Source organism: Passer montanus, unplaced genomic scaffold (genome assembly GCF_014805655.1).
Source record: "Passer montanus isolate IOZ18808 unplaced genomic scaffold, ASM1480565v1 scaffold114, whole genome shotgun sequence".
Lineage (NCBI taxonomy): Eukaryota > Metazoa > Chordata > Aves > Passeriformes > Passeridae > Passer > Passer montanus.
The window spans coordinates 1,408,708-1,429,185 of NW_024358058.1; the positions used below are offsets into that span (position 1 = coordinate 1,408,708).

The following is a 20,478-nucleotide window of genomic DNA, read 5'->3' on the forward strand; positions in this document are numbered from 1 at the left end:
TGCTGTGTAAATACAACATAATTTATTGGTTCCATTTCAGAGCACGAGTGGTATTTGTACGAGTGTCCTAACGGCAGGATGAGAAATGACAGAGTCACGTATGTACAGAGATTCCAGGGCACGGGAATGCTTTGTAAGGAAGAAGTGGTTAGTGGTGCAGTTTGGTCACTTACTGGTCCCCAAATCCTAGGTAGACCCACTACCTACTGGGGGGCACTGCCAAGCTCTCCTTGTGCAAGCAGCAGGCGAGGCTGGGGGGGCTCTGGCTGCACAGCAGATTTTGGTCCCAGATGTGCAGAGCTGGGTGGGGTGGTGATGGTGGGGGACAGGGAGAAAGAAGGCTCCATACCCCAGCAGGAAGTGACAGGGTCAGCGTACCACGAGGGACAGGGAGGGAGGGGATGCAGGAGAATTCCTGGTGCCTGTCCCAGCACCTTCCCTCTAGTGGCTCCCACGAGGAGCTGCCAGTGTGGATCTGTGTCCCCATGGAGACAGTGCAGAGCCACAGCTGGGCTGTGTGGCAGAGCTCAGCTCAGGGCTGGGCTGACACACGAGGGCAGATTTCCACTCCAACAGCACTGGCTCCAGCTGTGGCAGCCATGGGATGGAGCCCAGTCCCAGCTCACTCAGAGGGAGAGCACGAGAGCCAGGCCTTGGGGACAGGTGGGCACAGAGCAGCTCTGCCCCAAACCCAGACTCACAGCCAGTGGAAGAGGTGCTGGGGGATCCACACCTGGGGGATCCACGTGCACCAGTCCTGTACCCTGCCTCCAGGGGTGGGAAATGTGCATCCCAAGGGAGGTACCGCTTCCACGGCAGCACCAGCCCCACAACGCAGCTCTGGGTGAAGTGTCTGGCTCAGCTCACTCAGGGCACATGGAGGAGGCAGCTCAGGCAGCTCTTCCCCGCTCCGAGAGCCAACATTCCCATCAAGTGGCCCACAAAATATTTTCTTTCTTTTTTATAGAAATTACTATAAAAAAATTAGTTAATCTAGAGATCTTTAAAAAAATATTCCTGCAGTATCACAGTTTTGCATTGAAACTCATTAAAAATATATAATTTCTTAAACGAAACGTCTCTGTTCTCCCCTTGAATCATGTCTCCAATGTGGGATTGGGGCTCGGAGTCCTCGGAAGAGGTGGGAGCAGGAGGGTCTGAGCTCAGTGGCACATCCGGGAGGTCATTTCCTTCTGTCAAAGGGACAGAGAAGACAAGGGACTGTGAAGGAGAATCCAGGCTCCCAGGTGAGAGTGTAGATGAAAACCCCCTGTGTTTAGCTGTCAGTATTGCTCCTAGGCACGGGGTGACCCTGCTGCCCACAGCTCCATCCTATCACATCCTGACTCCCAGGTTCCTGACAGTTACACTGCAAGGCAGCTGGTCCTGAATTTGGGCAACCAGCTTCAGAAGAGAATCATGGAATCCTTAAGGTTTGGAAAGACTCCAAAGATCATTAAGTCCAACTATTACCCCACCACTGCTGTGTCACCACTAAGCCATGTCCCCAAGTGTCACAGCCACGACTCCAACACTGCCCTGGGCAGACCTTTCCAATGCTTGTCCCACCCCTTCAGTGAAAAAATTTTCCCTTAAATCCAATCTAAACCTCCACTGGCACAGCTTGAGATGGTTCTCTCCTGTCCTGTCACTTGTTACCTGGGACAAGACTGAGCCCAACCCGGCTGTCCCCTCCTGTCAGGAGTTGTGCAGACCCACAAGGTCTCCCCTGAGCCTCCTTTTCTCCAGGCTGAGGCCCTTTCCCAGCTCCCTCAGTTCCTTCTGGTGCTGCAGACTCTTCCCCAGCTCTGCTCCTATCTCTGGACATGCTCCAGCCCCTGAATCTCTTTGTTGGAGTGAATGACCCAAAACTGACCCCAGGATCTGAGGTGGGGCCTTCAGAGAAGGTTCCAGAGCCCTCTGTGCCTCCCCCAGCCCTGTGCTGGCCACAGACCCTGGGAGCCCCACCAGACACTCACCAGGGGCTCCAGCTCCTTGGTGTCTATGAGATTGAACTCTTTCACAAAGTAGTAAAAGTGCTTGTAGCAGGTGTTCACGTGGGCCTCCGAGCCCATCTGGGTGATCCTGTCGAAGTGGTGGATGTAGACGTGGACAAACACCCGGAAGAGCCTGGAGAGAATCTTCTTCACCACTGGGAGGAAGTTCTTGGGGAAGGGAGTACCTTGGGAGGGAAGAGTGGCCATGAAAAACCTTTGGTCAAGTTAAAGCTGGTTGCTTAGGGCTAAAATGAATTGGTAAAATGGACAGATTGAGGCACAAGTTCTGTCCCTGGTAATTTCCAGCTCCCCTCTCCTTTTTCCTTTCCTTTGGATCATATTTTTCAAAGCACAGATTTTTTAAGTGACAGAGTGATGAACTGCTGTGACTGAAAGCAGAGCCCACATTCCCAGCAGTTGTTTCAGTCAGACAAGAGTTTTCTTCTACTACTGTTTGATGTAGATGTAGATGTATTTATATAAACAGTGCAGAACACCAGATACAACCAAGCAACTTCCCAAAGGAAGGGCCTGGTGCTGTTAACTCCCCACACTTATCTCTTGTTTTGGTACATCTGTAGCTCTTTCGTTAAAAATTAAAGCTGTTAAGGTCCTCTTTGAAGGCTCCAGAACTGTTTGGCTGGGCCCCTGCAGCAGAGCAGTCTGGCCATGCAGCCACCTCCATGGGTGTAAAGTTCACACTGTTTCTGGAGGAATAAGGACGAGTTAAACCCTTTCCTTGCTCTGCCAGAGCTGCAGCATTTCAGTCAGCATTGAAGGATCTGGTTAAAGCTGAGCTGGAGACAGTAACACCTAAAAAACCCCAAACCACAACCCTCGTGCTGTCGGAAGCTCGTCCTGCAGCCCAGAACAGAACAACACCCCCAGAGAGGTCCCCAGGGAGCTGCAGCAGAGCCCGTGCAGTGCGAGAATGGCTGGGGAGGGTTGGGTGCTGCAGCTGTCTCTAAACTGGCTGTTTACGGCCCCCCTCCCCTCTCTGCCCACTCCACATCAGGTTTAAGCAGCATTTTGGCACAGTGGAGGATCCCTGTGGATGCTCAAGTGGCAGATGTGCCCCAAATAGGGACCAACTGCATCCCATCAGAGCTCCAAAGGGATAAACTCCGGGAGGGAGCTCTGCTGCACCTCATCTCCTCCATCCCAGGAGATGGAAGCTCTGCAGAGGCTCAGTTGTATTTCCCTGATAACTTAGAGACTAAATTCTTCCATCTTCATCACAAAATAAAACAATCTCTGTTCCAAAGCTGCGTTTGGATATGGAGATTGAGGTGTCTTAGGCCAAACTCCTGTTTCCATGGTCCTGGCAGTAGATGAAACATGGCCCTTCCCTCCAGGCCTGTGCCAGCATCCCATCCCTCAGGAGGGGCAGAGGCAGCCAGTGTGGCCTCTAATAACAGAGGGGGTGATTATGGCATGTGACACCATTACCAGGTGACACAGAGCTCTGCCTCAGACCTGGTTGGCCATCAGATCCCAGAGAGCCACCCTGCATCCAGCATGAGCCATCTCAGAGGCTGACTGCTCTAAGGGCAGCCTCCTGTTTCATGCCTCGAGGTATCCATGACTCCCAGTGAGAGCTGGTACAGCTCTGGGTGCTTCAGCCCTGCAGAAGAGCTGGGAAGAGCTCACTGCACTGCTACAAGGGTCAGATGTGCTGCAGGAACTCCTGGAACAGCAACAGGGGCTCCACGAGAAGGCTCCACACCCCTCCCTCCCTCCAGCCCCAGCTGGGACCCAAACTCACCGACGTTGGTGGGGAAGATGTCCTCGTTGTTGATCTGCACCTCGATCCAGTCCATGAGCAGGTTCATGTACTGGGGAGCGGAGAGCGCCGTGGGTTTGCGGTACTTGTGCTCGTCCTGCCACCGGTACTCGTACTTGGGGCCGCCCGACATGACGGGGCAGGACTGCTCCGTGCAATAGTCACTGATGGTGCCGTAGATGAGGTTGATGCGGTTGAAGAAGTCCACGACGTGCACGGCCACCCAGTCGTTCTGCTCCTCGCCCGGCGGCAGCTGCACGGCCACCTTCAAGTCCAGGCCGGCGTTGAGCGAGGCCTGGGCCTTCTTGTGCAGCTCGAACCGCTGAGTGCCCGGCTCGAACTTGCGCTTGGGCCGGAAGGTTTTGTCTTTATTGAACACTTGCTTTAAAGCGTGGGACATTTTCCTTCTCTTGCGTGTCTTCCAGGCCCGCAGCGGTGACAGCCGGAGGCGCGGCCACTTCCCGGGGCACGGCTGGGGCGACTCTGATCTTCACAGAAAGCTCCCTCTGCTCATCTGGTCCTGATCTGCAACACAGCACAGAAGGGCAGCGATTAGGAGCAGCTTTCTCCACAGGAAACCTCGTCTAAATCCCATAGGAAGAGATCTGGGATGCCATCTGGGCCCTCGCCCCACATCGGAGAAGGGGGGGAGCCCACGGCACCTTTCCTTCCTCCCCCTTCCCTCCCCGGCTGGAGCAGAGGGGAGGGTAGGAGGAGGGGTGACCTGGGCTGAACAGAGTCACCTCCCGACCTGTTCCATGTGGGAATGAGGGAACAGGCCCCACAGCCATGGGAGAGGGCTGCCACTCACCCCAACAGTGCCACACCACGAGACCCCAAGCCTGCAGAAATGCCACCACCAGCTTGGCTCACATGCACTGACAAAAAAGGGTAAAACCAGCGGGGTTTCACCCAGATCCCTTTTTTCACCTCTGCATCCCCCCTTTGGGAACAAGGCCAGGCCAGCTCATGCCAGCCTACAAGACAGCTGAGAGCTGCTGCCAGACAGCCCCCACCAAGCCAGCCACTGAAAGTGAGAGACAGGAACCACGGGGTGGAGGGCAACGAGAAGAAGAAGTCACAGCTCAGGCACCCGGAAAGCAAATATCCTGAAATAACATCAGCCCTGAGAGCAGCCACAGCCTTTTCTGCAGGTGCACACAGCCCATAAACATATTTCCCATTTCAGTTTAGCTGCATTTACAAGCTGAAAACTGGAAGATGAGGGGAAGCTCATCTTCCTCTTCCAGACTGTAGAAAATCAGCTCCAAGGGTGAGACACAAGTTGAGATCTGAAGGGATGCTGACGAGAAACACAGCTCTGTTTATCTGCAGCTAATTATACCTCCTTTGTTCCCACATCCAGCCCCTCACAGAATTTGTGCCAGGCTGCTCTTTGATGAAAGCTTAAGGCAGAAAGCTTTGTGTACCAAAAATATTTTATATGTGCTGGACAGAAAAATTAATAAAGTAATAGAAATTAAGCTGATGCCTTAAATAGCATAAATAAGTTTCTATAATTTCATAAGCAAGCAAGCAAAAAAAACCCAACCCTTTCCCCAAGCAGAATCTACTTAGATTTACACAAGGCTTCAGGTTTACATGAGTGTTGTTCTAATAGGTAAATAGTGTCACCAAATGCTGGCAGGCACATCCCAAACTCAAGGTCATGAGCACCATGGCTGCAATCGAGCCCATCTCTAACAGATGCTGCAGTGCTAATCAGCAGTTCTTCTCTGAAGAAAGATTAAAAACCTTTAAAGCCAAGGCCTCTTGTTTCCTTATTTAATTACAGTGAGGAAGAAACCCCAAACCACTCCAGTTCACCTCACTAAGAACAGGCTCAACATTTCCTGTGGGAATGGGCTCAGTAACCTCTTCCATGCAGGAGCTGAGAGATCCAAACCCCAACATGGGCTATGATGTGCTGGGAGAAACCCTAAAAGCATTTTAATGTGGTTCAGTGGGATCCACCATGGGCTGAGAGGTGAATCCAGAGCAGATAAGTCATCATGGAACGGTTTAGGCTGGAAGGAACCTTAAAGACCATCCAGTTGCCACTCCCTGCCATGGGCAGGGACACCTTCCACTAGATCAGGCTGCTCCATGCCCCATCCAACCTGGCCTTCCTGCTGCCAAAACAGCTGCTGTGACCCCATGAGCCACTCAGGGGAGACAAACCCAGCACAAACCCCTGGCAGATGTGTCCTTTGGAGCGTGATCCAGCCCCAGACGTGGCAGAGGAAGAAGTGAAGGGTGTGGAGAGACAGCGGAGCAGTGCTGGTTAGCAGGAGCTGTGTCACAGCCTGGCCACATCCTGTGGCAGAGTCGGAAGCTCCAGGGACTGCACCCACCCGGAACTGAGGCACGGCCCCCACAGAAGCAGCAATGTGGGCAGCAGGTGCTGAGACTGCTGCTGCTTCCAGCAGAAAGTCCAGGGAAGCACTTGTGATGAGTTCCCTGCACTGGAGATGGAGGAAAACACATCCTCTCACACGAGAAACCACAAAGCAGCAGCAGCACCACCCTCCAAGCAGCTCCCTGGAGCACCCCCAGCAGTGTGACTCCATCCCTACTTCTTTTCTGAAGGATCTGCACTGCAGGGTCTGGCATGGATGTGGATGGAGTAAAACCTAAGGGTAAAACCAAACATCCCCTGGCTTTGGTACCACACATCAAGAAACAAACACCAACCATTTTGCTCATCTGAGCGGGATGGAGAGACTTTTCATAGAATCCTCCAGCCTCTCACTCCCAGTCTGTCCCTGCATCCAGGGCTGCCCCATCCCTGGGCAGGATCTGACACTTGCCCTTGTCACTTGCCACATGGCTGGGGATTTCCCAGCCCCCATTTGTCAGGGTCTCTGTGCAGGGCAGTTCACTTGGTGTTGAGGCAGTACTCATCCTACAAACAAATTCCTGATCCTATGGAGACATCAGCCCTAAGAACAGGGGAGCTCAACACAGAGCAATTGTCTCTCAGACGATTCAGCATCTGTGTGAAGCATTAGCAAAATGAGTAGCTGAGACATCAAGCAGATGCAGCCTATTTAATTACGGTCTCTGACTGCGATGAGCTAAAAGAAACATTTAGCTCTAGGAAAAAAATAAAAATAAAGAGGCACAGAGACCAAAGCATCCCTGACATTGCTCAGAGATGATATCATCTGTACAACACCTACTTCCACAGGCAGGAGTCACAGCTGACACTGCCCCCGCACACAAGGGAAAGGAAAGGTTAGAGACAATTGGGAAATGGGACATGCAAAGCACCTGGATGATATCTGCAAGCTTTAAAGGCAAGGGGAAAAACCACTCCCCCCCTAAACAAACCTCAGTACATTTTGTTGCCTCCTCCTTTCAGCCAGCCAAGATCACAGCAGACGTCACTGGTGCTCTGAAAGGACCTTGGCCAGCGCTCAGGATCAGAGCCCATGACCCCCGTGGGCTGTGCAGGGCACAAACACACCTCCAGCTTATCCCAAGGACACGGGAGGAGCAGCTCCCTACCATGCTGCACTTGCCTGCCCAGGGGTGTCAAGGCCTGGCCCTCCCTTCCCCTCCCATCCCAAAAGTTCCTCTTCTCTGACTGCCTGTTTGTGCAGCTCCAGTCCTGTGCTGGCTTTGCTGCCAGGGCTGTTGGCACTGTCCTGCCATTCCTCTTCCCTTGCCAGGAATGGTGCATCATGAGGAGCTGCCTTGCTCGAACACCAGGCTCTGAGCAGAGGAAGGAAGCCCAGGCAGCTGCTCCCCAACTCCTGACCACTTGTAAAAGCAGCTCAGAGTCTGGAAAAGGGAAGAGTCACCTCCTCCAAAACACCAAGAAACTGCCTCCCCTTGCGCCCTGCTGAGCCATCCCGAGGTTTTCCAGAAGCCAGCAGAGTTCCCGACAGATCCTGCCCTCCCTACAGAGGCAGAATGGCCCAAAAAAGACTCCAGGAGTCCCATGACTGCTCCAGCAGTGCCAGCCCCAGCAGCACTCCATGCTCCCCTCTGCTGCCAACACTGCACAGGGGTTTAACAACAGCAGGGAAAAGCAGCAAGGCAGCAGTCAGCAAGCTCCTACCTGCGTTCCTGGCCTCAGCAGGTCACTCCTGCAGAGGGCTCAGCCCTGCTCTGCACCTCTGTCAGCGCTGCCAGGCGCCGAGGCCAAGCTTCCTTTTTCAAAAGAGGAGAAAAAACCTCCCCGTTTGTGTCATGGGCGGCCACAACCCGGCGGCCCCGCAGCTGGGGAGGGCTCAGACACGAGGCCACCTCCCTCCGCCGTGACCCCAGCGCCGGGCGGCCACATCCTGCTGCCTCTGGTAAAACAGCCCTGCAGCACAGCCCAGGCAGCAAGGCAGCTCTTCCAACCAGGGATTTGTCCAGTTTCCTGACCGGGAAGCCAGGCTGCTCGCATCCCACCGAGTCCAGCTTCTTGTAACCCTTGGCTGGGGAGCCTGTGACAGCCACCGTGTCCCCAGAGCTCACCAGGAGAGGGGAGTCACGATCCTGCTTCCCCCAAGCCACTCCCAGGGCCCTCAGTGCCAGGCCAGAGCTCCCAACACAGGACACAAAACCCCCCTGACTGATAAAGCAGCCCTGATAAAGGGATTTTGGATGCACTGAGCATGTCAAGTAAAAACCTGAATTTACAGAGTGAGGAAGAGAAGAAAAGCAGCTTCAAACAGGCAACTTGCACAAACAGCCAAGACGTACATTTTTTCCACAATTCCACCCCCCTCCTTTCACAAATCCCTTCCCATGGCCACTCTGCACTAGCTCAGTGTCTCGGGACAGGATGATCCTGGTTTTGTCCGATCAAAGGAGAGATTTTACTACAGAGAGCAGGGACCGGAACAGTCCTGGCAGCCACACTACACTAATGGCAGCCAGTTTCTGTGCCTCCAGAGCCAGTCTGGCAACAAACAAGGGCTTGTCTTCCTGGGACAAGACTTCCAGCCGCTCTTTCGAATGGATTTGTGATACGAGGAGCAAAGGTCTGCCCCGTGCTTACCTCGGGCAGGGCGGGGCAGGGCGAGGAGGGCTCCGCGTGGCTGGAGGGCACCCCTGGCCATTCATAATCCCAGCCAGCCGCACTTCCACGTCAGCCGCTTCCTGTCTGGCACTGCCTCCAGCCTCCCGGCCCAGGGAGCTGCCAATGTTTTCCCAAAAGCTAATCCTTCCCCTCTGCAAGCTCTGTCTTTGCTCCTGCAGGATCACTCCGTGCTGCTGGAGGAGAGCTGAGCCACCTTTCCCTTCGGCATTGCCTTCCCCGTCCGTCCCCTGGGCTCAGCTGAAGCTGCTCAGAAGTTTCTGGAGAAGGAGCAGCTTGACCCAGCCCAGCTGCACCTCCAACCCCAGCCCCACTTCATTCTGCTGCTCTGCAGGACAACATCCACATTTTTCTTTTAGAAAGTGCTTTAGCAGCAGCATTTGCAACCAAGTCTGAACAGGGGCACACTGGAAATGCAGAATTCCCAAGGTTTGGGCAAACAAAGAGCTTTTTGTCTTTCACCAGTCAGCTTTAAGAAGGTCCTGCCTGTTGCCAGCCACCCCCAGGCCCCGCTATTCCAATCTGCTGCACAATTTGGAAATTCCCGAGCAAGAAATGGTACAGCTCTCCTGGGACTTCCCACATCTCCAGGCCCTTCCCAGAAAGAGCGGGGCTTAGGCGAAGAGGTTGGTTTAGGAGCAGGACAAGGCTATAAGCACAACATAAGCATAATAAAAGACCAGAAATAGTTATCCTGGGCTTTAACTGGCATCTCCTTCGCCCCTGCAAGGCCAAGCATTCCAGACAATCTAAAGTTGAGTTAGTTTATGGAATAAAGGGAAAGCCCTGTTAAATTAAGCAGTATCTGGGATAGCAGAGGAACCACCAGAGGTGAGGGGAGCTCTGGCAGAGCCCATGAAGAGCTGCAAGTGGGAATGCTGCTGCTTGGAGCAGAGAGCCCAGGTCAGCCAGCAGGGAGACACCAGCATCCATCCCAGGCAGATGGATGAACAGGGAGTCTATTGCTTGGCTACAAGATCAGGACTGACATTCAGACAATGACAGGAGGGACGTTACAGGTGACACTGCTCACACTGCACAGGGATGCTGAGCGAGGGCAGGTGAGGCAGTGAGTGCTGGGGAGGCTGGAAAACCCAGTCTGGCAAGGAAGAGGGAAGGCAAGAAACCCAAATTTCCAGCGTGCTTTGTCCGCCTGGCCTTCCTCCCCACAGCCACAGAGGGAGAAAAGCCACACGAGAAAGTAAGTTCTGTAAAAGGTCCCTCCCCAGAGGGAAAGGTCAGGCAGCAGATGCTGCAATGTCCAAGTGTTCCTGTGGAACAGCAGTGACTGCAGGGAGCCCCACGGAGCCCCGGGTGTTACTGAGTCAGGGCCAGCCCTGCTGCTCTTACGTGACATCTGCATCCATTGCAATGTCAGAGCTGCTGGAAGGTCTCCACGGAGCCAGGCGGGATGGGGCTGCGTGTGGAGGCAGAGCTAATCCTGCAGGCTTTGCAGGGCTGTGCTAAGCTGACAAGCTGGGTCACGACTCCAGCACACAGGCTAACTGCACACACAAGTATTTACAGGGAAAAGAGCATGGCCAGTGACAGCACAGTAGGAGCAGCTCCCACTTTTCCAGGTCCCAGAGCAGCCTGGTCCTTCAGGAAGGTCTCTTGCTGTCCCCACTACGGGGCTGGAAGGGCAGGGTGCTGTTTATTAAGTCCCAGCTGAGCTGCTCACCTCTCCCTGCTTGTGCAGGCTCTGTACTGTCCTCACTGGACAGGGATATTTCTGGGCCCACAGCAGCTCCATTTCCTCTACCTTTGGGATCTGCGCCCACCCAAGTCAAAGCTAACATCAGTTTGCAGCATGAAATTTGCATTAGGATGATAAAACGACTATGGCACCATTCTAACAGAGGGCTGGGATCCCAGGAAGTGTGGGATCACACCCCAGGGCAGAGCTGGAGCACGAGCTGGCCACACAACCAGCCTTTCTCAGAGCATGGATAATCCCAGGGACAAACATCCCTTTTCCCTATGTTAATGTCACACGTTGGGATGAATGGCAGGATTGTTTCCTGCTGACAGCAGAGGCCCACGAGGCCTCTCCTGCCCTGGCAGGAGATATGGGAATAACTCAATCCCTTAGCACAGCTCCAGGCACAGAAGGAGCTCATGGATGTGGAGCTGGAGACCACCTCAACACCAACCACATCACACAGCCAGAGAAAAGAGAGAAGGAAGCAAAGGCAGCCAGACAACAGCCCCAAGAGAGGCCTGCAGAAAATACAGAGCCTTTCAGTGCAGCCACAGGGCCAGCTCAGCTCCTGCTGCAACCTCAGCCACAGCCTGGGTGGCTCCAGCTCATCTTCTGTCCCACGAGTTCCTGGGAATCAGCACAGGGTCACACATGGGAGTGTCTGCAGCATCACCACGGGGGCCTCGTCTCACTCACACTGAGCCTACACCAGCACCAGCCCCTTGGGACCTCAGCCAGGTTTTCTGGAGGAAGCCAAAGCTGTCAGAGTCTGATGGATTGTTTTGCTCTGGCTTTGCCCACTTGCAAAAGTTGCTGTTTTGCTGGGGATTTTTTCTGGCCTTCGCTGCCTCCATCCCTTCCTCTGCCCTCCCTTTTGCTTCATGTACCCAGAGCAAAAACCCACCCAAATACACCAGGAGCAGAGCAGCACCTCTACCACACCACCAGCTCCACAGGGAAGCAGGCAGCACACCAAACCAGGCCTCAGGGACACCTCTGCCTCCCAGGGGCATCTGGAAAAAGGAGGATAAAGGTGCACTCTTTATTGACAATATTAGCTGGTATTACATATTCCTAAAGATAAGCTGATAAGCCTCCAGTAAAGCTGGTTCTGGATCCACTTACAGAAGCATTTATGGCTCAAGAACCAGAAAATACTGCCCTGTCTTACTAGAAATTAAAACTCAGAAATTGAAAGCAATTCCCTTTCCAGACCTGGGGACAAGATTGGAAAGGTTTTGCAATCTGTGCTCTGACCCCAGATACTTTCACTACTCACAGGGGACATTTTCTCCTTCATTAGTGTGGCCATGGAGACCCCTGGCCCTCACAGAGGAGCAAGAGTGACCAAGCACAGCACAGATCTGGACAGCCCAACTCCAAAACGGGACTAAATCACCCCGTTCCAGCGTGGGGGCACTTTTCACCCCATCTGAAGGGCCATGTTAGATGTGGACAAGCAAGCAGCTGGCAAACAGCTCCAGAGGCAGCTGAAGTGAAGCTGGACAACTTTGCTCAGGATGCTGAGTCCACTCCAAGCTCCCCAGGCCTTGGCCAAGCACATGGGAGAGCCCATGGCTGGTGATGGCAGAGGTGGCAGAACAGAGCATCCCAGGAGCTGCAAGGTGAGCCAGGCACAGGGAACCTGCTCAGATCCTCGCTACAAACCAACAGCTCCAGGTTCTGCCACCACTGGAAAGAATTCCCAATGCTGCTCTCCCTCTTTCTGGGGATTTTGAAGAGGCACAAACCCACCCCAGGTTCACCTCACAGGAAGTGACTAAGACAGAAAGTGAATCTGAAACATGGGATACACAGTCCAGGGAACAGCGACAGACAAACAGGGAGCTGGAAGTGAGCCTGAAGTTGGGAAAGGAAGCAGAGTGCAAGGACAAAGCCCTGGGGACTGTGATAAACAGGTGGCTGGGGAAGTTTCACATCTCCCAGAAAAATCCCTCCCTGCCCTGAAACTTGGCAGAAGGTTTCCAGACCGGAAAGGGACTTTTAACAAAAAGATGGAAATCCAGAAAGCGTGGCCACTCTGCAGCTCCAAGCTCTAAGAGGAGGGAATCCTGCCTTTCACTAGCACGGACAGAAAAGCTTTCCCCAAACATCTGTGCTGGACACTGGACAACTCCAGATCCCCTGTCCTTTCCCTCCAGAGGACCTCCTGCCCTTTCCTTTTGCCTGTCCTTCCCACACAGGTTTCTTTGAAGGAGCTGAGCTCACTTTGCCCAGATCAGAGCAGAGGCAGCTCTGTAAGATCAGGATTCCTGAGCCCGCAGCAAGAGACAGAAGCAGAGCAAGAGTTTGCTTTCAAGTCCTCCTGACACGTTCTCCCTCATGACAGCTGAGCCGTGGCTCACCATGACCTGAAAAAAAATGGAAAATTCCCCAATCCCCGACCAGTTTAGAGACTGAAAGGCTGGCACTTCAGAGATGTGCCTTCACCTATAGCAGCTGGGCTGGAGAAAGTCGGGAAGGAGAGGTGGGATAAAATAGGGAAGTTGAAAGCTGTAACTTCACAGTTGTGCCACCAACCCCCTTACTCTCTGCGGCATTTTTTTTCCTCATTTATGAATTTATGAATCCTTCGGTTGCTCATGAATCCTGCAGCAGGTCCGACCCCTCTGAAGGGAAGGGGCTGTGCCCAGCAGCCAGGGCTCTGCCCGGGGATGGCCCATCCCAGGGGTTTCTCCTCCGGGCCGGGCCAGCGCAGGCGGATCCGTGCCCTGCCCGCCCCAGGGCCCCGGCACTCCTGAGGGGGCTCAGGCCGGGCCGCCATCGCCCCCCGCCCGGCACACACAAACAATTATCGCCCAGAGCGGGGATGCGGTGCCCGCGGCTCAACAGGTCCCGGCCCGTCCCGCCAAGGCCGGGGAGAGCCCGTCCCGGCCCCGCCGGGGGAACGCGGCCACCGGGGCTGGGGGACACGTGGGCAGGGCCGGGGACACGCGGCCCCCTCCAGGCCCCTCTTCCCCGGAGCCCGCCCCGCCAGGCCCTCCTCCCTCAGAGCCCCTCCCGTGTCCCCTTACCCCGCCCGAGCCCCCCCAGCCCCCAGCCCCGCACCTGCCGGGCCGCGCTCCCGCCGCTCCCGCGCCCTCCCGCGCGCCGCTCGCGGCCGGCGCTACTTCCTCTTAAAGGGGCCGCCCCCGCCCGCGCCGGCCCCGCCCACGGCAGGGACGGGCCGGGGAGGGCGAAAGGCACGGCGGATGGGGCTGGGCGGACAGTTCGTGAGTTCGTGTTTTATGGTATTTAAAACATTTTATTCTAGTTTATTTTACTCTGTGTTCTTTCATTCTATTTCAACATTTTATCCTACTTGTCTGAATTCCTTTGGCGGACGGGCCGGGGAGGGCGAAAGGCACGGCGGATGGGCCTGGGCGAACAGTTCGTGTGTTATGGTATTTAAAACATTTTATTCTAGTTTATTTTACTCTGTGTTCTTTCATTCTATTTCAACATTTTATCCTACTTGTCTGAATTCCTTTTGCTTTCTTTTCTTTCATTCTATTTTCTTTCATTTCTATTTTAATTTTGTTTTCTACTTGATTTTGTTTTCTAGTTTATCCTTATTTTATTTTCTATTTTATCTTAATTTTATTTTGTTTTATTTTCTATCTCATCTTTTTCTCTTTTTATTTTGTCTTTTATGCTTATTCTATTTGCTTTTGTTTTCAATTTTCGTTTATTTTTATATTTTCTTCTGTTTTATTATTTATTTTCTTTAATATATTATTTTCCATAATTATATTTAATTCTATTATTAATATATAAAAATAATTATTAATACATTCTATGTATTTATTTTTGTAATTGTATTTATTTTTTTCTTTTATTCCAATCCAGTTATTTCCCCTCTCTTCCCTTTTATTTCTTTTCTTCTATTCTGATTTATTTTCTTTTTAAAAATTTATTTTCCTATTTTATTCTGTCCCATTTGTTTTCCTTTATTCCCATTTATTCCGTGTTTGTGGTTTTGGGAGCAGGGACAAGGCAGGGATGCTCAGGGGGCTCCGAGCAGGGACCTGCCCAGACCTCAGCTTTAAGGTCATAAAAAGGAGAAGTGGCCAGAACCAGCCCCTGCTTCAAAGGGAACTGCTCACAAGGTCAGGCTGGGGAAAGTCAAACCCCGCTGGGAAATCCCTGGGAAGCCCAAAATCAGAGGGTGCCCAAAGCCGAACCAGAGCTGGGAGCTCCTGCCCACCAGGGGTTTTCCAGCTGAGCCTGTGCAGAGCCCGGGGAGTGCCCGAGGCCTTCACAGCCCCCAGCCCACAGAATTCACAGCATCACAGAATCACTGGGGTGGAAGAGACCTCTAACATCATCGAGTCCAGCCCAGCCCCAACCCCTCAACTCAACCCTGGCACCCAGTGCCACATCCAGGCTTTGTTAAACACCCCCAGGGATGGTGACTGCACCACCTCCCCGGGCAGCCATTCCAGAACTTTATCACCCTTGCTGTAAAAAACTTTTTCCTGATATCCAACCTGAATTTCCCTTGGCACAGCTTGAGGCTGTGTGCTCTGGTTCTGTCAGTGCTGCCTGGAGAAAGAGCCCAGCCCCAGCTGAGCACAGGCACCTTCCAGGAGCTGTGCAGTGATGAGGTCACCCTGAGTCTCTTTTCTCCAGAGTGATAAGGTCACCTCTAGGTCTCCTTTTCTCCAGGCTGAACAAGCCCAGGATGTTCACAGCCCCTCCCAGCCCAACCTTGGGTGAAGCCCCAGCTCCTCGGGGGTCTCTGGCTGCCCGAGCTGGCCCCGGCTCAGGCAGCAGCTCGGCTCCTGCAGAGCAGCTGATCCCTCCTGCTCCCGGGAACGGCCGGGCCCGGCTCCAGGAGCCGATCCCCTCCTGCTCCCCGGAACGGCCGGCCCGGCTCCAGGAGCCGATCCCCTCCTGCTCCAGGAGCCGCGGGCCCCGCTGGCTGGATTCCTCCACGAGCAGATGATGCCCTGCCCCAGGGCAGAGCCTGTGTGCCAGGCTCGTGGTTGGAGGCACCACTGGAGCTCACCTGGCTCAGCAGGGGCCCCTGAGCACAGCAGGATTGTGGCCAGATGGCTTTTGAGGATCTCCAGGGAGGTGACTCCACCATCTCTCTGGGCAGCTCTGTCACACGCAGGGCAAAGTCCGTCCCCAGCTCAGGTGGTTTCCTGTGTTCAGTTTCTTCCCATTACCTCTGGTCCCATTGCTTGGCCCCAGCCTCTGGCACGTAGTAAAGCATATATCCATAATAATATATAGATCGATGTTGTATTTATATTCATCTCTGCTCTTCCCCCTGCCCCAGCTCCCACAGGCGTTCCCCACAGGCAATCCTCCATCCCCTCATCATCCTCACAGCCCTGCACAGGCCCCACACCAGGAGCTCCAGCTCTGCTCCACTGGAGCCCAGAACTGGACACGGCACTCCAGGGCTGAGGAAGGGGCAGGGGGAGCTGATGTGTTAAAGGAGCCACAGGAGCTGATCCTGCCCCACCCACCTCAGCTCCTGTGGCTCATTTAACACTTGAGGTTTGCTCCAGGAACTTTCTGGGTTGGGGTTTGTTTTTGTTTCCATGCCATTCCATCAGATTTGTGCAGTCCCACCCCCTGGCAGGTCCATGTGAGATTGCAGTACTGGGAACAGAGGATCTGGATCCTTCCTGCAGCAATTGGGCCAACAAGCTACTGGGCAATTCCCAGTGCAGAACTGGTGGCTCCTGACTCTCAGCCCCAGGGATTTTCTATCCCAAGGTGATTCTCACAGGTTCTGATGTGACTGGAAACCACCGGGGCATCAGCCAAGCCAAGGCCTCACTCCTGCTGTGGCAGGACAGGGCCTTAATCCTCACATCAATGTCACATTTGTCACAAATCTCACTGGAGGCCAAGAGGAAGCACCAGCAGGGGCTGATTCCGGCCTCATTCAGACCAGAGCTCCCATTCTTCCAAGTGCTGAATTTTAGCTGCAATCATGATCCAAAAAATAAAACAATTAATGGAGATTTAACTGAGATAGTCTGAATTATTTTTTCCTGTAATTTCAGTGTTAGTGACAGCTGCTGTTGCAGAGCTGCCTTTCAAGGGGGTGGCATTAGGAATTCCCTACCTCCTTTAGGAAGGAGATTCCTCTTACCTCCACTGAAGATAAATTATTCAGCCCTGGGGTAAATCCCTGCCTTGGTTTTGGGTCCATCCAAACCAGAACGGTCTTATGAAAGGACCATTTATAAAGCCAAAAATTTAACTTTGTTTTGAAAGTTTATTGGATCATCTTGACACAAAATCATTACAGCAGCTTGTGGTATGTTGTTTTCTTTTTCTTTTTTTTTTCTTCCAGGGAATGTTGATAGCAAATAAATTTGTGAATGTAACACATCATACAGTTTCAAAATTCTAGAATCACTGCACAGGATTCTGTAAGAGACTCTACATGCTAAAGTGACAGTTTTCATCCATGAATTAAAAAACCCAAACACTAATTGAGGAACATTATCCTTTAAGACAATTTTAATATGTTCAGTTTCTAATACACAACTGGCTAACCAAGGGAGGCTGACCAAAACCAAACCCTCCACGTCGTGGCAGCACGGTCGGACACGGAGCTGGGCCTGGCAAGGAACCCAGAGCACCAGAGCAGAGCCTTTGCCAAAATACCTCCTGTGGGAAGAGTGTAAAGAGCACGAGACACGCGTACAGTACAGGACATCACCCAACAAAGAAGATCAACACTTTATCCTGCTCCCTGCATGGGGGTTTGGTGTTTTAGGAGTGGTGGTGGTGCTGGAGACGTGCAGACCCAGCCAACTCCTCCCTGGGCACCTTTTTGGAGCAATCAGCTGCTCCTGACGTGTGCCCTGAAGCAAAACCCTTTCACAGAGTTTTGCTCACTGGGTGCTGAACTGTGAGGAAAGAAATGGAACAGAGGAATAAAAAATAAGGGATGTTGGACAAGGACATCAACTGAGCATCTCTGCAGGACACCATGACATCCCTTTCCTGTCAGTGACTCCACAAGATTCCAATAGTGCAGAACGGGCACTTCCCAGACTCTCCCTTCTTCCCTCTAAAGTAACTGCTACAGTCCCAAACCTACAGCTCCTCAGCCCCCTCCCCATCCTGCACCCCAGCAGGGAGAGCAGCTCCTCATGACCCCTCTCCTGCACCCCAGCAGGGAGAGCAGCTCCTCATGACCCCTCTCCTGCACCCCAGCAGGGAGAGCAGCTCCTCACCCTCCTCCCTCCTGCCTCTGGGGCAGGGGCTCCCCATGCACCCCTCTCTCCTGCACCCCAGCAGGGAGGGCTCTGCCACAGGGACTGTGGGGCACTTGTGCTGCCAAATCTGCTCTCACTGCTGCAAGGGCAGGGCTGAGGGACACTGAGGGGACACAGACAGAATGACCCTGCTGGTTTCAGAGCCCAGAGGGAGGACATGGACCTGCACACAAGGGGCTGCACCCATTACTGTTTTTCTAACCTGGTAATGGTCAACCTCAGCTGGTGAGCAAAAGGATAAAAAAGCAGGAACAGACCCCTTTGGATTTCCAGTTTCTTGCTACAGCTTAACTGTTCAGGAATGTGAAATTGAAGTGGACTCATAAACCACATCAGCAGAGACAGCTCAAAGGGGAGAGGCCTGACAGACTCTGTGTGTGGGGCAGTCGAGGGGAGCACAGACCCAAACAATAACACTTCCAGCCCGTTTCATGCTTCCACACTCAACTCTTCCAGCTGTCACTAAAAGAAGGTTAAGGCTCAAGGCAACTACTATAAACACAAACTCAAACATCCCAGTTCCCACAGGGCTCCTTTGGATTAGCTCAAGGAGATGGAGGATATTTATATGCTGATCACAATAGATCTTGAGATAATAATAAATCATATATATATATAAAAAAAAACCAAAACAAAACAAAAAGAGGCCTTCTGGTCCAGCACCAGCCTCTGCTAGAAATATACATCAACTACAGCAGCCCTGAAGACATTTTTCATGGCTAAGGATTAAGTCAACCTTCCCTGGCGTAAGCACAAACAACAAACTGTGCTACTGTTGATAAAGTCCTGCTCAGTCGCCATCCCACACAGATGAAGGTCATGGGATCATCATGAGCTGCTGAATAAATAGTGCCCACCCCTCCCTCCCTCCCTCCTCCAGTCATGTCACCAGGATCTCTTTGGGCTAGAAAGGGTTAACACCACAGTTTGTAAAAAGTTCTGAAAATAAAAAGGTAACATACAGCCTTAAAATGTCTAAACTGCAACCAATGGTGGAGTTAACTGAAAGCACGTGCCCCAGGGTAGTACATGCGTACGAGGGAGAAACTTAACACTTGGGTCTGCTCGTCTTTACACGTTGGGTGTGTTTCTGGTCGTTGGAATATTTGATAAGGAATATTCAGCACTTGGACAATGTCTCTTTCATCTCATCCAACAAGTTGCTAAGCAGGGTAGAATCATTACATTTCCCATCTATGGATACAGAGTTCTCTCCCTTGGGAAGGAAGAAAAAAAAAGAAAAAAAAAATCATTAGCTCCTCTTCCAAGTGTGTTCCCAGCCAAACTCAGGGACTGGAAAGAGGCAGAGGAAGGCAGGGAAGGCTCCAGGTTTAGCTCCTCAGGGGTTACAGTGCTCTCACCTTTTTTACCAGTAGGCAGACATGATGGCCTTGGATAGAACGGCTGTACATGGATGCACACGAATCAACGCGTTCCACAACTGCAGAGAAACAGCAATTTCATTTCATTCCATTCCATTTTAATTCAAGCCCTGCTTCCCCTGGAGAGCAGCCCTTGCTCTGCCTGGCCTTGAGGAACAGAGGCTTCTACAGAGGGGAGGAGGAAGTCAGGGTTAAGATGTGCCTGGCTCCTCCTGGCTTCTCTCTGGGACGTTTCACAATAATGAGGTGAGTCATTAGTCTCCTAAGCCACAAATGTTCTGTGGCAAAAACACTGCTCAGAACGTAGATTTCTTCCCCAGAAATACTTCCAGTGAGGCAATGTCTAATGCAAACACCAGAGCATGATGAAACAGCCAGTTGTTTTGCTTCAGCCAGTACTTGTGTTTTAATTAATAAACCCAAACCTGAATAGCTGGGGCTGAAAGGAAGCACTGGGAGAGTCTGAAGCCCTGCAGTTCAAACCCACCCTCCAGAGAACAGTTACAGCCTGAACTCCACAGCAGCTGCTCCCATGATAGCTGTCACATGCCTCACTGGGCTGCAGGAATTCCACAGGGACACAAGGAGAATTCATTTTGAAGAATACTGCATGCTTTGAGTGTTGCAAAACTGGAGAAAACTCTCCCAAATGTATTTAATCTGGACATCACCTGCTCCTGTGGTTGCTGAGCCCATGGAGTATTATGCTCACCAAGCACAGCAGAGATTTTAAAATATGGAATTCTGCAGAAGGTTCTGCATCAAGGAAAACTCACCTGAAAAATGATGATGAAAACAGATCTTTGCCAGTAGATGTTGGAAAGAAATGCTAATTCCATCTACTTTAATAGAACTCATGTGCAGATCTCCAGACTCTAGGAGCTTGGCAAAAGCATCACTGCAGAGCAAGAAGGAAAGCAAATGTTTTATTAGAAATGCAAGTGAAATCTGTCCCATCAGCCCCATGAAACACGTCAGGATACAGAAGCTTAAGTGCTACCAAGCTCGAGGAAAAGGGGTTTACAGCAAATATGGAAACCACACTCCAGAGCCCACTGGAGCAACTTGTGCCCTCTTGCTGCCAGAGCTGCCTCTGCCAGCCTGCAGGGCACAGAGCTCCCTCTGCAGAGCCACTTGAAATCAGCCACTGGACATATTTGACCAGTCACCCTCTGCAGAGACCCTGCCCAAGCCCTCGGGAGCAGCCAGGGCTCGGCCCGCAGGGGGCAGCGGCGCGGGCACGGCTTGGCCCGGGCACGGCTCGGCTCGGTGCGGGCACAGCTCGGCCCGGTGGCGGCGGCGGCCCGGGCACGGCTCGGCCCGGCT

General features: G+C 52.7%; 2 protein-coding genes and 1 pseudogene across 5 annotated transcripts in view; all 3 read right to left on the minus strand.

The window, feature by feature from the left end:
- Nucleotides 1-1,039, minus strand: LOC120496369 (annotated as a pseudogene).
- On the minus strand, nucleotides 1-13,617 carry MOB3A (MOB kinase activator 3A). Of its 3 annotated transcripts, none has more exons than XM_039696818.1 (4): nucleotides 13,587-13,617; nucleotides 3,763-4,305; nucleotides 1,980-2,182; nucleotides 1-1,193 (listed from the first exon to the last, which is right to left on the minus strand). In XM_039696818.1, exons 2-4 carry the CDS (start codon nucleotides 4,178-4,180, stop codon nucleotides 1,164-1,166), a joined length of 651 nt encoding a protein of 216 aa, XP_039552752.1. In that variant the 5' UTR covers nucleotides 4,181-4,305; nucleotides 13,587-13,617; the 3' UTR covers nucleotides 1-1,163. The 3 variants fall into 3 exon arrangements, with proteins under 3 accessions (XP_039552752.1, XP_039552754.1, XP_039552753.1); XM_039696820.1 differs by lacking the exon at nucleotides 13,587-13,617 and adding an exon at nucleotides 8,777-8,921; XM_039696819.1 differs by lacking the exon at nucleotides 13,587-13,617 and adding an exon at nucleotides 7,847-8,194.
- A 3,121-nt stretch (nucleotides 13,618-16,738) lies between these two features.
- AP3D1 (adaptor related protein complex 3 subunit delta 1) overlaps nucleotides 16,739-20,478 on the minus strand; it is a 43,545-nt gene continuing 39,805 nt past the window's right edge. For both annotated transcript variants that reach the window (XM_039696816.1, XM_039696817.1), the window contains 3 exons: nucleotides 19,929-20,050; nucleotides 19,132-19,211; nucleotides 16,739-18,986 (listed from right to left, as the gene is read on the minus strand). In XM_039696816.1, the coding sequence (XP_039552750.1) occupies nucleotides 18,891-18,986; nucleotides 19,132-19,211; nucleotides 19,929-20,050 (298 nt within the window). In that variant the 3' untranslated portion in view covers nucleotides 16,739-18,890. The remainder of the gene's footprint in view (nucleotides 18,987-19,131; nucleotides 19,212-19,928; nucleotides 20,051-20,478) is intronic.